This window comes from Triplophysa rosa, unplaced genomic scaffold (assembly GCF_024868665.1).
Source record: "Triplophysa rosa unplaced genomic scaffold, Trosa_1v2 scaffold138_ERROPOS95506, whole genome shotgun sequence".
NCBI classification, from domain to species: domain Eukaryota; kingdom Metazoa; phylum Chordata; class Actinopteri; order Cypriniformes; family Nemacheilidae; genus Triplophysa; species Triplophysa rosa.
Window position 1 is genome coordinate 78,615 of NW_026634142.1, and position 16,892 is coordinate 95,506.

The 16,892-nt window shown below is 41.2% G+C and overlaps 1 protein-coding gene across 6 annotated transcripts in view; it reads right to left on the reverse strand.

Moving 5' to 3' along the window:
* Positions 1-14,940, reverse strand: part of LOC130549570 (myomegalin-like) — a 54,994-nt gene extending 40,054 nt beyond the window's left edge. For 3 of the 6 annotated variants that reach the window (XM_057326812.1, XM_057326810.1, XM_057326811.1), the window contains exons 1-4: positions 5,395-6,960; positions 4,675-4,812; positions 3,108-3,227; positions 2,925-3,008 (exon numbers count right to left, since the gene is read on the reverse strand). In XM_057326812.1, coding sequence (XP_057182795.1) covers positions 2,925-3,008; positions 3,108-3,227; positions 4,675-4,812; positions 5,395-6,639 — 1,587 coding nt within the window. In that variant the 5' untranslated portion in view covers positions 6,640-6,960. Of the gene's footprint in view, positions 1-2,924; positions 3,009-3,107; positions 3,228-4,674; positions 4,813-5,394; positions 6,961-8,937; positions 8,992-9,725; positions 9,880-13,789; positions 13,882-14,371; positions 14,496-14,776 lie in introns of those variants that run through there. The other 3 variants (XM_057326814.1, XM_057326815.1, XM_057326813.1) reach the window with 3 other exon arrangements.
* Positions 14,941-16,892: the final 1,952 nt, after the last annotated feature.

A 16,892-nucleotide genomic window follows, 5' to 3' on the forward strand; every position in this document is an offset into this window, starting at 1 on the left:
AATAACACTGTCAGTAAACGAAATAAGGGATATTAAGAAAACAGGGACAGCAACCAGAGAAAAGACAGTGTATCTAATATTGGGGGTGGATCAGACGGGAAAAGATAGCATGGGCATTGTCAAGATAAGTGTAGTGACCGAATCAAATCAAACGGAATCCCAGAAGAAAACATTACCAGTAAAAAATCCAAAAAATGAAGTAGTAGAAATTGACTATACCAAGTTGAAACCAGAAGACATAATAGAGAAAGCTACTGGGTATGGGGAAAACAATTTATGGCTGGAATGGATAATTACCACAGCCAGAGAGCAAGGATTAGATGACTGTGTAGGTTGTGCTAACGCAAGACCCCGCCTACACACGGAGCCAGCGCCACTGCATCCTGGAGACAAATGGGGATATGATTGCATGTTAGCTTTGACAAGAGAAGCAAATCCAAGAAATTGAAGTACATTAGCAACAATATTCCCACCAATTACCAACCGTTCAAAGACAGGACCATTTACACCACAGAGAGCAAATTACACATGTTTTAACATTACACGTAACTCACCAACAAATAACCTAGGGGAAATAAGTAGTGACTGGTGTAATCAGATAGTGTTAGATAACGGGACACAAATAGGAACATGGGCTAGAGCAGGATTGTATTACTATGGGAGCAAGAGGAGTGTGTGCTATGGTAAGGTGAAGAGGATATGTGACCTCTTACGAGGTCAAGAGAGGGAATTGTGGACATATTTTTCAGTTAAAAGTATGATTTAATTATCAATATAATCAATAAGTGTTTTCTTTCATTAAATCATTAAGCTGTGTGCTTTTATCATGTGCTTGCTATTTTACTCAGTTGAAAATTACTGAAAAAAAACAGAGTGTGTGTGACAAGCAGAGTGAATGCAGGAAGAGAGGGGGTGAAATCATAAATCTAACTAAGTCAACACACACACACACACACACACACAAAGAGTCACACAGAAAAGAAATGTTATGAATCAATCCACTGCATTTGTTTTAAGTATAATCATGAGTTGTGATGTGTTTTAATGAATCATAGGATTAAGAAACAACGCTACATAATTAAAAGCATTAGATGATTGAGTGTTTTCTTTTTACTAAAGAATGTTGGGAATGTTGGTATGTTGTCCGGCCACAAGAAACTGTCTCTAGGGAACACTCCCCAAAAAGAAACTGTCTCTGGGGAACATTCCTCAAAACTAGCGACTGACCACAGGATGTAGGGCATGTGTTGTGGGAGATGTTGTTTTGCAGGAACTGACAAAGAAGGGCGAAGTCAGATGGACTGGTTCACGGTGATTGGTTGCTAGGGAGCAATGCTCCACAGAGAGAAAGGAGGAGTCAGAAGATGAGAACGACGTCAAATACTGAATAAATATGTGTGTTTTTTGAATAATCTGGGTTGTTGGCTTTTGAGAGAGTGTGGAGAGTGACTGACAACCCAAAGCTTTGTTACCCTTTTTACATCTGATAATAAAACTTCTGTTTAATTTTGGAGAACGTCTCCGTGCAAATTTTTGAGCATGCAGGACTGCCTTTTAAGTCCAACAGTGTGTGCGTGTGTGTGTGGGGGGGGGGTAAACCCTACGGTATGGGGACAAAATGTCCCCACAAAGATGGCAATATCCAAAATCCTTGTCCTTGTGGGGACATTTTTTGGTCCCATGAGGAAACTTATAAATCATACAGAATGAACTTTTGTGAAAATGTAAAAGAGCAGACAGTTGTGTGTGATTGTTAGGGTTAGGGGTAGGTAGTCTCAGCCTCAGACGCCCACGATCCGTTGGCTGAACGTCTGATACATTTGGCACACTTTTTTGGAAACACTTCAACGAGTTCGAAGTTGTTGTCTGATTGGTTAAATTCCACAGAATTTCCAGGAGACGTGTGTGTTGCGTTCTTTAACGGTCCGCTGGGGAAAAAAAAAAAGCGGTCCAATCGAATTAGAAAGCTTCCGTGTTACATCAGTGACAATGAGCGTTCATCAAGACCGACTAAACGCTGCTTTTTTAAAAGTATGCGAGGTTCATAGTATAGATTCTTTAAAAGACGTCCAAGAGTTTTGTTTGAGGTACTTAGTGGAGTCTAAAAGAGATGTTTTAACGTGTTTGCCGACTGGATATGGGAAAAGTCGTATCTTTCAAGCCTGGCCGACCGTCTCCCAGAATTTGGAGGGGTACCATAGAGATACAATTTTGCTTGTTGTTTGCCCTCTCACATCTATTATGGAAGATCAAGTAAAATACCTCACAACGAGAAGGGGATATGCGCCGCATATGTGGGCCAAGATGAAAGAACAGACGCTGACATAGCAGTTGGACGGTTTAGTCTTGTGTTTGGTTCTCCAAAACTGCTTGTTGGAGTTAAAAAGTGGAGAGATATGCGCCAAACAAATGTTTACCGGGAACATCTTATTGGCATGGCTGTCGACGAAGTGCACACCGTTGTACAATGGTAAGTAATGCTATTGTTCTCTGCCAAGTAGGTTTTGTGTATTTTCTGTTTTAATGCATAAAACTTACTAAACAGCTGTTTTATGCTTACATTAGTTTGCTTTAGTTACGTGTAATTTACATGTGTGTTTAAACCGGTGCTCTAGGAGACGCGTGCCATTGTAAAAGTAAATTTGGAGATGATCGTGAATGAATGATTTACTAGTTGCACATCGGTCTGTAATTGTGGGGACATTTCCACGCCACTAAACATGACGCAGCACAAAACTATACTGGATTGGTAGCTTCACCTGTCAGTCATATTGTCTTTTGGGCGGGCCTTGACCAATAAAAGCAGCCAAAGTTGTGTGCGTGTGTGTGTGTGTGTGTGTGTGTGCGTGTGTGTGTGCGTGCGTGCGTGCGTGCGTGCGTGCGTGCGTGCGTGCGTGCGTGTGTGTGCGTGTGTGTGTGTGTACCTGCATCATGTGGCTGTGATGGGTTTCTCTGAGTTGGCTCATTGTTCTGTTCTGACATTCAATAACTTGACGCAGCTCCTGAGTCTACAACCACACACACACACGCACACACACAAGAAAACAGAAGGCAAGAATGCTGGTGTTCATTCGAGTGATTGTGGAAAACAAAATGTGTGTATTCACCTCCGAGTCTTTAGTAGTCAAGCTGTCTGTCAGGTTCTGGAGGGTTCTCTCTTGGTTCTGTGCGGTCTGTCTGATGGACCGCAGCTCTGTTTCCATTTCACACAGTTTCTCTTGCAGCTTCTTCACCCCAGTAAACATAAACAACACACATTTAACAAGAAACTTTTTTGGCCTAAAGAGTTTTAAGTTTCATGTTTGTTCCTATACTTTAAGTTCTTTTCAAATCCATTCCAAACATTCCAGCTTCAGCTCCACAGATCAATGGGTCTCATTCACCAATAATTGTGTAGATTTTTCGTATTTAGACGCACACTTGAACTTCTCACGGAAACCTTCCACCTAATTCACAACACGTGTACACACATGAATTTGTTCTTAACCTCGACCTAATGTTAGTGAATCTAAATGAGCGGCCGAGTGCAGAAGTTTAGTCATTTGCATAAAACATCTCCATATTAGGGCTTTCCACCTCACTTTTCCTTGACCACCTGTCATCACTTAATGCTGCCTTCACACGTGCTATCGGAATTATCAGAAATATGACTTTCGGAAGGTAAGAACTGCACATGAACGCTCTCTGGTGTCGCGTTTCCCACTGGGAAGTTGGGAAATAATTTTGAGACCCGAGTTCCCGAGATGGGCGGACCTTACACAATCAACATGGCAGATGGGCCGTGACACATATGATTTATTAGTTTTATAAATAGTAATGGCATAATGTAACTGAGTGCAGCTTTAACTTCAAACTGCTGTCACGTGATGTAAGTTTAGCATTAAATACTAAGTATTGTAAATTTAGCATTAATGTGACAAGTAGTCCGTCTTTGCTCTTGAGATGGAGCTGGGACAGATGGTCACTTTGTGAATAACCATTTATTAGTTTTCAACATCTGCGAAAATAGCACGTATTTCACCAATATTCCAGAATAGTCTGCAAGCTGACTACTCAAACTATACAGTAGGGTTGAAAACTATTACCATATAACATTTTCCCAAGACACACGCAAGCATGAATCTGGCATCCTCCATTCTTTCCCACAACAAAGCACCTGAACACAACCAGCTCAGAATCCTGACATCAGAAGTGGGAATTATCAACGTTCCGAGAGCATGTGAAGGCAGCACAAGTTTTACTTCAGGCAACACCATGTGACGCTGTCTACAGACGCACTTTTGCAAGTAATTCCAAGTGCGCAGTCCTCAAAATCAGTTCATGCGCAATAAAACACCTTTTATACAGACACGCAGTTTACAGAGTTCTCGTTAGCCGGCTGTAAAAGCACTGTTACTCAGAGAAAGATCGCAGAGCTATAATCTAACGCACTAGATTTTTGCGTGCGTGTGCTTTCAGCTGTTTTTTTTCTTCTTATATTTAGAATACATTTTAGAACGAAAGATTTACAGAATCAAGATTTGTTCGTGAAAACGTTTGTACGCAGGTTTCACGCACAAATGTGTGTACGCATGCTTAGTGAATGAGACCCATGGTCTTTATTTCCTCGGACAATCAATAAAACAGCTCAATCTGTTTGTAAAAAGAAATAAAAAAGTGAAGTAGATCCTCAACCTTGTTGGCATCCTCCCTTTCATGGATCTTCATCTGCAGCGAGTGAACCTGCAGCTGCGCTTTCTGCAGGTCACTGACACACTGACCAGCAGCGCATTCGTACTGATTCAACTGCGACTGCTGCTCCTCCATCAGACTCTGAAACACACACATTCATCACTAATAAACACAACAGAATTCAGAGGTCATCCGAGAGCCGGAGGGTAGATCCTCTCACTCCATTAACCCCAAAAAACCTGACATCAGCCGTCGCTGTGCGTGTGTGCGTGTGTGAGTTTGCAGGGCTTTGTGACAGATCTAGGCCAACAGTGATTGCACCATCTCCATGTTAACCTATTTAAGGCATCTTTGGGTTAAACAGAGAATAATTCAGCGACTGGTGTGAAACTGTGTTGAAGTGTTTGAAATGACTCTTGTGAGGACAACACGTGCTAAAGACAGTAGATGATTGTGTAGATCTGACCGCACGTATGCAGTGTGACATGAGTAGTTCAGTATTCTCTTTATTAACTGTTAACACACACTGAAGTGTCTTCACACTGACGGCAGAATCAATCTCAACACGTGTGTGTGTGTGTGCGTGCGTGCGTGCGTGTGTTTTCTAGCTCTGGATACTGGAAGCGTTGTTGAAACAGTTGAGTCGGTTGTTCTAGATGCGCCTCTGGTGAGTTAGGAATATCTGAGCCCTAACTTTACAGGTGCGACATAAAAACACTTCACCTTTGGAAACTTGCGGACACACAAGGTCATGTACTCATCGTGCCACAGCTCCTCAGCCCGGGCCAGTTCTGACACTGTATCCAGTCGAATCCGCGGCAGTTTCGGTTCTACGAGCAGACAGTCTGTGTCATCAAACAGGCTTCTGAAGATCTGATCTGAGCCGTCCTCATGAGTTCCTTCATTAAAAAACCCGGTCTTTATCAAAACAGGGAGCTTACTGCCACGAGGGCTCCGGACTGGTCTGTGAGCACATTTCCGAACTAGAGACAACGCCAGCGCAACAGCCTCCACGTGATCCTCAGAGTCTGAGCTTGGGTTGTTTTCCTCTTTCCTGCCCATTTCTTCATCATCCTGGAGACGTTCGGGTGGCGAAGCATTCAGGGTCTTCTCCAGAGATTCCACCGATGCGGCGGAGCCCTCGCGGCCTCTGTGCGTCCCGTCACCATCCGACGACCGTGATATCGCACGCTGCCTCTCTCGTTCCAGCACCTGCTCCTCGCCACACACGCTTGCCATGCGGCTCGTTGAGTAGCGTGTCGACGGGCCGCAGGACACGCTCCTCGCCACCTTCCTGGGCACCTTACACACGGCCTCGTAGTCTGAGTCGGCCACGCGTAACGCTCTGCAAACTCTGCACCTTCGTGAACGGAGGGACACGTCTGATGCTGGACACTGAGAAACGTGGATGCACTCGGGCATCTGGTCCTCGTTGTCCACCCACGACTCGTACATGGAGTACACCAGGTCATCCTGCAGAAGATCACTGTACTTTGCATCGTCCACCGTGCGCGTCGCCATCCCACCCGTCAAATAGCGATTGTTTTTGCGATAAAGCACGCTAATGCACTGGCGCAGACGCTCTTTCTCCTGCAGGAGTCTGTGCAACCGCTCAATGGACAGCGCCTCCACACGGGCGATAACCGTGTCAAAGCGGTACATGCGCTCCAGCATGAAAGAGCACTTGCTGCAGATGAATTCGCAGCGGCCGTCTCGCTGCATGTCGCAGCACAGCGCATAGGACAGGAGCACCTGCAGGTTTAGTTTGGAAGCCGGATGAAAGATCCATCGCCTCTGGTTACCACACAGCTCACGAGCACAGATGCGACACACCTCCTTCATTTTCACTAGTTTTAAAACTGTAGTAACCGAAACCCCTGTCCTTTGATAGAAAATACAACCAACGCAAGTGAAAAGACTTTTATTTCTACCAACAGCAGAGGTTAAAAAAATCAACTGCATGTACATTGATTGAGGTCGGTGATCTTACACAGATGCCAGTCCGTGTGTGTGTGTCAGACATGAGTCATAATCCTGAAACTCTGCGCTGCGCGAGACATTCTGATGCTCTCAAACGTCAACGAGACGAACAGACAAACGCGCCATTCGCGTTATTGCGTGCGTCTCAGCAGAAAAACGCATCCTGATGTCCTTTGCCACGCGACGCACGATTTCATTACCGAGGACAAACAGCAGCGATGCCACCGGCGGTATCACTCCACTGTATCAGCCGCGGCGTCACGTTCGATAATGTAACAGCGCGCTCGCAGCACTTCCGATTTTAAACACGACATAGAGCTGCAGCGCGGCGCGAACCATCAGACGCGGGAGGGAGGGGGATCATTCATCTTCACGCGCACTGATATTATTAATCCGCTGACTGATATGTTAGAAGCCAAAGAAAATTATTATTATGTTATTTACTTCATATAACATTAAAGCTTGCGTTTATTCACAATGCTAATGTCTTATATATGTCACGTGAAGCCTGTCGGTCTCTCCACGCGCCCCTGTATGAACAGGATTCAGTAGCGTGAGACGAGCAGGTGAAATGACGCGCGTCTCTGATATCACGACGAATTATGATTCACATCGACATTATTATGATGAAAATCGACAGTTCGTCCAGTTCAAATTTGCAGTGATAATATGTTATTAATGTCAAAGACACCAGTGAAAATATATTCTTACTATGATCTGTGACATCATTCATGTTGTGCTTCATACCTGATCCGACTACTGTGAACAAGGGTTGTGTGGAGTTGAGAGAAAAATTGTAAATAATTTAAATAACAGGATAATTATCTGAGAGGTCCTTAATAATATAGAATTTATAGCGTGTGTGTGTGCGTGCGTGCGTGCGTGCGTGCGCGTGCGTGCTCTTCCAAAGAGTTTAATGTCAGTCACTACACTTGCGTGACTGTGTGCATTAGTCATTTCTTATTTGTATAGGGCTTTCACAATACATATTGTGCTTTACAAAACATCAAACTGCTGTCACAGATGTGAGACTTTCATCTTCAGCTGCAGCTGATGTCTATGCAAACACAAAAACACAAGGAGTATGAAAGAGACAAACGCTCTCAGAGACTCTCCCAGTTCAGTACACAAACACAACAGTGACCACATCTGAAGTCTGAATTCTGTTTTTAATTCATTCTTCATTGCATTAAACATACAGCTGAGATGAACGCACACGCACGCACACACACACATGTTGGGTTTCCATGTTTTATGGGGACATTTCATACACGCAATGGTTTTTATACTGTAGAAACTGTATATAATATTCCCTACCCCTAACCCTAACAATCACACACAACTGTCTGCTCTTTTACATTTTCACAAAAGTTCATTCTGTATGATTTATAAGCTTGTGTACTCATGGGAACCAAAAAATGTCCCCACAAGGACAAGGGTTTTGGATATTGCCATCTTTGTGGGGACCTTTTGTCCCCGTACCGTAGGGTTTACCCTTCCCACACATACACACACACATGCACAGACACACACACACACACAGTATAGATGTGACAGTAAAAGCTTGTGTGTCTCAGTGTCTCGGGGTGTTCACCTCTCTGCTGCTGTTTTGCATATTCCATCATACTGATTTACAATAAAAAAACAGAGAGAGCTCATAAACCACACAAACACATTTATTATCATTCATTTACTTACCTGTCGATCCTGAAATCATGCAGACCTCGATTGTTTTCTATTAAATTAATTTGACAATAACAGTGAATCATGTACTCCAGCAGAGGACGCTGTGACTCTACATCTGTGGTTTTTCATGTGCACTATGTTCCCTTACAGTAAATCACGTCACATTTCCTGCCTGTAATAGTTGCATTTACATATACCATATAATAATCTATTTTTTATTCCGTGTACTGTACATGTGGCAGAATTGACAATAAAGCAGACTCTCACAGCTCGAGCTGACTCAATAAATAATAAATAATAAAAGTTGAGAAAAGACTAATCTTCATCTAATTTAAACCTTTATAAAAAAAAATGTTAGTCTGAAATGTTGCTTTAAGGGTTATATCTGTATGAGAATATTCATATTTTAAACAGCATAATGTCAGACAGATGCCTGTTGTTGATCAACACCAGTGAGACGAAGCAGTTGTGTCTCTGGAGAACAGATCAACACTGATCCAGTGTCTTTAAAAATGCCATCCACACATCATATATACAGATTCACACCTGAAAGAACTTTCATCAGATCTAAATCACACACACACACACACACACACGTACCTGCATCTCTTGTTGCACACGCAGCCTGTCAAGACCCAACTCCTCCTGATAAAACTAAACAAACAAAGAAAAATCTATGAAACTACACATTATACAACTGAGCCCCTGTTTCACAGACAATGATTAGCTTAAGCCCAGGACTATGCCTTAGTTCAATCAAGATATTTAAGTCACTTTTATAAAACTGCCTTAGAAAAAATCATGACTGGTGTGCATCTTGAGACCAAAAATGGCACTGATTAATTTTCAAGATATGTCAGGGTAAGTTATTTTCAGTTAATACAACCATTCATTTTAGTCTGAGACTAGCTTTAAGTCTTGCCTGTGAAACCGGACCAGAGAGATAAACCTAAAGCTTAAACCAGACCTTCACACAAACATGCACACACACACGTTGTGTTTCCATGTTTTATGGGGACATTCATAGACACAATGGTGTTTATACTGTACAAACTGTATCTCATATTCCCTCCCCCTAACCCTAACAAATCACACACAACTGTCTGCTCTTTTACATTTTCACAAAAGTTCATTCTGTATGATTTATAAGCTTGTTTCCTCATGGGGACCAAAAAATGTCCCCACAAGGACAAGGGTTTTGGATATTGCCATCTTTGTGGGGACATTTTGTCCCCATACCGTAGGGTTTACCCTCCCCCCCCCCCACACACACACACACGCACACGCATGCACACACACGCACACACACACACAGACACACACACACACACAACACAGACAGAGAGAGAAACAGACACACACATACACACACACACACACACACAGACCTGAGCGTCTCTCTCTTTCTGCAGCAGAGAGTTAGACAGCTGCTGCAGTTGATCTTCCATCTGTCTCACTCTCTCTCTCAGGTCTTTTCTCTCCTCCGTCAGTTCTTGGATAACTCGCTCTTTACAGCACACAGCAGCGGTCAACTCCTCGATTCTGCACACACACAGCTCAATTAAAGTTTATTTCTATAGCGCTTTTACAATGTTGCATTGTTTCAAAGCCGCTTTACAGATCAAAGAAAACCCAAGAGAGGAAAATGAAATGTAAAGAGAAGAATACCTAACCCTACATGCTATTAGTTTTTTACAATCACATTGGCACTAATTTCAGAACCTTGACGCCATTTTTCAAAACTCTAGACACAAAACTCACAACCAATGATCAAAATGCACATTTTTCAAAACTCTTAACACTTTTTTCAATTGCTTGGATACAATACACATAAAACTAAGATCATTTGTTCATTTAACAAAAATCACCTGTTCTATATGACACAACTTAACATCAAAGTACTACTACTTAAAAAGGCAATTCACACATTACATTTCAGATGAGTGTCTATTCATTTCATTACAATGACCCAACTATCAATTGATACAACTGCTCAAAATGATAAGTAACTGTTGCATTACTCTTAAAACAACAAACAATATTCCATGTTTAGATCATGAAAGTTTCAAGATAACGAGATTCATTGTCACCAATTAGCGTGGAGCATGAACCAGCTACACTACATTATTACATTATTACACTATTTCTATGGGACCATAGAAACGGCGTCTGATACGTAAAGAATGATGATGAAATATTACATCCATAGTACCACCTTTTCAGAATATTTACAGTATTGACAGTACTGCACTGTATGGATGCAGGCCCTTGTAACTGCTTGTCCAATTCTGCCAACTCGTTACTGATGATTGAGTTCACATTGTGGAACGAGTATATAAAAAATTGATTGGGATCCACTTGCAACAACATAGCGATACGTAACATGGAGCCGGCAGGTGATCCAGGTCACAATAGAGGTCAAGCAGTGGTAGGAGGAAGACGAGGAAGACGTGTTGGTCAAAGGAATGGCAGGGGACAAGCACTCCTTCTGAGAGGTGGTCGTGGGCCTCGTTTGAGAGGTGTGGGGGAACGTGGTAGAGGACAACGCCACGGACCAAGACAGCGTTAGCAACAGCAACACCAACAACAAAGAGTGTCCAATGAAATAGCAATAGTTGTAGACTATGTCATAAATCATGGGATGACAATGACTGAGGCAGCTACAATGATTCAACCAAACCTCAGAAGGTCAACCGTGGCCTCAATAATCAGAACTTTCCACAATGAGAACCGGTAAGTTGTCAGCATGCACTAAACATTATGCTACTCTCAACTGTCAAATGACCACATACCAATGTGTATCACAGAGTACGTGATGCGACCAAGTGTCTTCTTACTGTAATGTTCCCTGTAGAATTGAGACTAGGCCAAATAGGGGAGGCAGAGGCAAAATTCTGACTGACCAACAAGAGCAGGTTGCGGTCCATTTGGTTCGGGCCAGAAATTATATTCGCCTCACAGAAATTAGCCAGCATATCTTGGACAATGAAGACATGTTTAACAATGTGGAATCCATAAGTTTGCCGACTATTGCACACATGCTGAAAAGGCACCAGGTGTCTTTAAAACAACTATACCGTGTGCCTTTTGAAAGAAATGCAGACAGAGTGAAGCAAATGAGGACTGAGTATGTTCAGGTATGTTCAGTTTCAAGATGGCTGTTGTAAAATTCCCTAAAAATTCTACATTGTACAGTAATCAGTAAATCTCTTTCCAAAATGTATATTTAGAGGGTGATGGAGCTGGATGCTGATGACAACCATCACGAATTCATATATTTGGATGAGGCAGGCTTTAACCTGGCCAAGACCAGGAGGAGAGGTCGGAATTGCATTGGCCAGCGAGCAACCATCCAAGTACCTGGACAACGTGGGGCCAACATTACTATATCAGACGATGGTGTGGTGTGACACAGACCTCGTATTGGATCGTTTAATGCAGCTCTCCTTGTAACCTTTCTTGATGAGCTTGATCAGGTCTGTGGAGCTGATGGCGTGACCTATGTCATTGTGTGGGATAATGTCAGGTTCCACCATGCTCATATGGTTGCAAGTATGGTTTCAGGCCCATGCACAATTTACCACCCTGCATTTACCCCCATACTCTCCTTTCCTTAACCCGATTGACGAATTTTTCTCCACATGGAGATGGAAGGTTTATGATAGGTGCCCTCATGAACAAGTCACTCTTCTCCAGGCCATGGATGACGCATGCAATGACATCATGGCAGACCAGTGTCAGGGTTTTCCAACAAGGTTTTCTCCAAGATGTTTGGCTAATGAAAACATCCATTGTGGTGTAGATGAGAACCTGTGGCCAAATCCACAAGACCGAGTTGATGAAAATTTAGAAGTACAGTAATCACTCCTATGTTTTGCTTTTTACAGTACAAGCAAGCAAGTTGAGGAACACTGCATTTGATGTTTTACAGTACTGTCTTTTCTTTTCTATTTCGTTGCGAATTATTTTGCTTTGATTCAAATAAACCTATGTTGTGATTGTACTGTATTGTTTTTCATCAATATATTTCAGATTTTCTTCAATGATTCCACTGTGTCTGTAGTATTCTCTCTACTACTGCATTACTTTTACAGGGATGTATTTACATGTAGTACCATAATAAAACATGTATCACCTATTTTGTACTACAATATTTAATGATTGTACAAACAATGACACAGTGAAACTATCGGTTGCTTGTGTGTGGGTGATCTAAATTAACGTTTCAATGGTATTTCACAATAAATTTGTTTTTTGAACCAATGATTGTGCAAGTGCAAGATGTCTTTAAAGATATGAATGCACAATGCAATGTTTTGAACATTGGACAGCCTGTGTTACAAGTGATGACCGTTTTGAGTTTTGTGACTAGAGTTTAGAAAAATGACGTCAAGGTTGTGAAATTAGTGCCAAAGTGATTGTAAAAAACTGTATTGAGAAAAAAAGAGACCGTCCAAATAAAAGCAATTTTAATGGAATTTACAGAAGTTCATCTAATCTCCCAGTGAAAAGCCAACATGGCAACAGTGGAAAGGAACCAAAACTACAAACACATGTTTTATTATCTCTGTGGGGACAGTCCATAGGTGTAATGACATCTGTATATTTGATATATAATATCCGACCCCTTAACCTAAAGGTCATTTTTAGATTTTCAAAAAATATTGTTCTGTATGATTTATAAACCCATTAGTCGGTGTGTATTCAGGTTTACAGTAAGTCCCCACTGGGATAAAACTACACACACACACAAGTTTAATTCTAAATGAGGACATTCTATAGACTTCTGTTGTTTGTTTTTATCCACAGCTAGTTATAAACACTGTAACCTAACCCTAAAAGAGAACAGACTTTTTGAAAAAAACTTTACCATATTTGTATAGTGTTTTAGCCGAATAATGAATATGTTGTGTATTATTCTCTAAAATCAGTGCAAATGATTTCCCATTTCGGATTTCTTTCTCTGGTCCTGATGGTGAGGACACTGAATGATGAAGTGTTGTTCTGGGTTACAGATGTGCTGTGGATATCTGTCCGTCTCTGTCTGTGTTTGCTTGTATTTCACTGTACTTTATTCTGTCTTCAGTCCAATAGGTCAGATCATTGTCTTTTTTAACTTTGTGATTTGTTTGATCCAAATAAAGTGTTCTGATGCTGGCTGTTGTTAGCTGTGCTAGTTTGTTTTTGTACAAAGTAGGTTCAGGATGCTCTGAATCAGGTCTTTTGTACTGTTTATTTGATGGTTTGAGGGGCTTTAGAAGCACTGGCTTCACTCATTTGAAATGTCTCAGTGGAGGATTCTACCCTGTGTGTTGTTCACTGACATACAGTATACAGTGTAAAAGGTTTGCTGGGTGACTGGAATATTTTGATCCAGACGCTCATTGCTTTCTCTCTCTCTCTCTCTCTCTCTCTCTCTCTCTCTCTCTCTCTCTGTGTGTTTCCGTCTCACCTCGCTCTGTCTCTGTCTTCATCTTCATCAGATTGAGAGCGCTTGTCTCCAGATGTCTCTTTAAAATCTGACTCCATGGTAACTGTAGGATGCTGAGAGGAAGGTTCAGTCAGACAGAGATCACAATCATCATCAGCACCCTCAACACGCGGCTCTCCTGTTTTTGCCAAGTGGTTGATGTCCTTAGGACAACATCGTGTTGACCCTGGGACAACATTTAAATCATCCAATCAGATTTCAGAAATAAGGTTACTGTTTATTTTAAATTTAATCTTCCAACCAGGATTAGGTGCTTCTTGACCATTGTTTTTCACTTATTATTTCCCGCTGATTTTAGGGGTAAGTTATGGTTAGGGTTGGGGTTTGGTGTGGGTTTAGGTTGTATTTATAAAAATGTTGTCCTTAGGTCAACAAAATATGTTGTCCTGAGGACATCAACCACTTGGCAAAATCAGGTCGAGCCTCAACACGCACAGCAGACACACATATATATATATATACATATATATACTATAGACAATGATAAACCTAACCATCCCACAAACTTGTCTGTATTTTAACATTTGTGATTGTGTGCTGTACCTCCTGCAGTATGTGTATCTTGGTCTCCAACACCTGCTGCATGTGATCAATCTCCTGCTGTCTCTCTTCACACCGGCGCTGAAGCTCTGCCTCATTGTGATTGGTTAAAGTCTCCGCTGTTCGCCTGTCACACATCACATCACTTCATCACTATCAGCATGTGTTTACAATTTCAAATGTAGAAACGTTGTTACTTTGTTTAACACATTATTGCCTCTCTATGATGGATCACTTTATTGTTTTCCTCACTCTTGCAAAGGAAAAAAGCGTATCTGTAAATGCAAATAGTCAAAAGCATTTCCACTCACTGTGTGTGTGTATTATGTAGCAGATATCAGTATACTTTTATTTGACATTTGTCCTGACTCAACAGAGAGTGTCTTATTTATTGAGAGAGAGACATACAGAGCTTTATCCAGCAGTTGTTGTTTTTCCAGCAGCTCTTGTTTTAAACTTTCCACCTCCACCTTCAGCTCGATGTTCTGTAAGAAACAACATTCACACATACAGAAACAGATGAAGATCAAGACAGAATTTCACATATGAGTTATGTAGTTTTTAAAAACAACATCCCATTAGCAAAATGATGTGTGTGTGTGTGTGTGTGCGTGCGTGCGCGCGCGTGCGTGCGCGTGTGTGCGCGTGTGTGCGTGTGTGTGCGCGTGTGTGCGTGTGTGTGCGCGTGTGTGTGTGTGTGTGTGTGTGCGTGCGTGCGTGTGTGTGTGTGTGTGTGTGTGTGTGTGTGTGTGTGTGTGTGTGTGTGTGTGTGTGTGTGTGCGTTGGTGCCACCTGATAATGGGGACATTTTACCTGAATACATACCGACTCTGTGAGGACACAACGTAACTGAAAGGACACGGCTGATGTCCTCATAAGTCGCGCGCCATAAACAGGCTTAAGAGCTTCCCACCAACCACTTCCCGCGTTTTCTCAATATGTCCTAATATGCACGTTATACCGGTTTTTCAGTGTGTGCCAGTGTTTGCTCAGAGTGTATAATCTCCCTCTATCGAACATTCCGTGGTATTGCAGCGCCACACACATTTCAGCCGTCAATGAGCGCGTTTCATTGGTTGAACACATTCTGTTCAGCGATTGGCTGCTTTCGATGTCAGTCAAACCTACGCGGACGTTCAGGCAACGTCGTTGATGACTGAATGAACAAAACTCCTGCGAATATCTTCATTTTACATGGAAAACATCTTTACGCGTAAAGGTAAGTTTAAGTTATGCTTATTTGTAGATAATTTTACCTTAGTAACACGTTTTGTAAGATAGGTTACATTCCATATTCGTGTATTGGTAATGATGATTGTGGCCTACGGCATCAATATAGTCTTCAAGTTGTTTTTCTACAAGTTAACTTATATGTTTGGTACAAATATATTCACAAATGGTTCATAGACAATGTAATACGGTTTAGTTAATGAACCTGGTCGTCGTGATTGCATGAGTGAATGGATTTACAGTTTAATTAGATGGATAATTGGGCTTAAACAATTAAATAAGGCAGGCAAGTTACTCATATGGGTCACACTTTATTTTAAGGTCCAATTCTTGCTATTAACAAACCATTTACTACGACTTTTGCCTCAATAAACTCCTAATTTGGTGCGTTTTAATAGTGTGATAAGTTAGTTGTTAGGTTTAGGTATTGTAACGCTATAATATGATCATTATAACGTTAGAATATGATCATGCAGATTGCAGAATATGTGTTTTATAAGTACTAATAAACAGCCAATATTCGAATAATTAGCATGCTAATTAATTTACATTTAGTCATTAAGCAGACGCTTTTATCCAAAGCAACTTACAAATAAGCTATTAATAACTATTAATAGTGAGAATTGGTCTCTAAACTAAAGTGTTACCCAGTTTCTTAATAAACAACTTGGTTAGCTGAATGTATGAATTAATATTTTAGTATGATATAGGGATATTTAAAAAAAATTAACCGAACCTAAAGCACACTTAATGATATATTGTATATGTATATTTGTAATATATGTATTATTAGTCTGACACCTTGCGCTAATGCAGTTTACTTATTACATAATATAACTGATATGATATAACTGACATTTATAGGGACTGTATACTCTTTATGTTCTTGTTTAGTTAAAATGCCAAGAAAAAAGAGAATGCATCCTGAACATGATGCCAAAGAACATGTGTTGACAGGCAAAGACAAAGCCTTCATTGAGGAAAGACACATCAATGCATTTAAGGTACACTGTAAAAAAAATCCCGTAAAAAAACAGATAAAGTACTGGCAGAAAATTACCAGTACGATTTTCCTTTATTTTACGGACATTTCCAGTTAATGCTAAATGCAAATGTAATGCAGTGCAAATGTAAAATACAGGTAAAACAACCGTAAAAAATGAACACGGAAAATCCTTTCATATTAATACAGTATATTGTGCCCTATTTTTACGGCTTTGTTTAGAGTGTAGAGTGTAGAGTAATCCCTTACTTTACTTTTTCAAGGGGAAAGTAATTAAATTACAGTAACTAA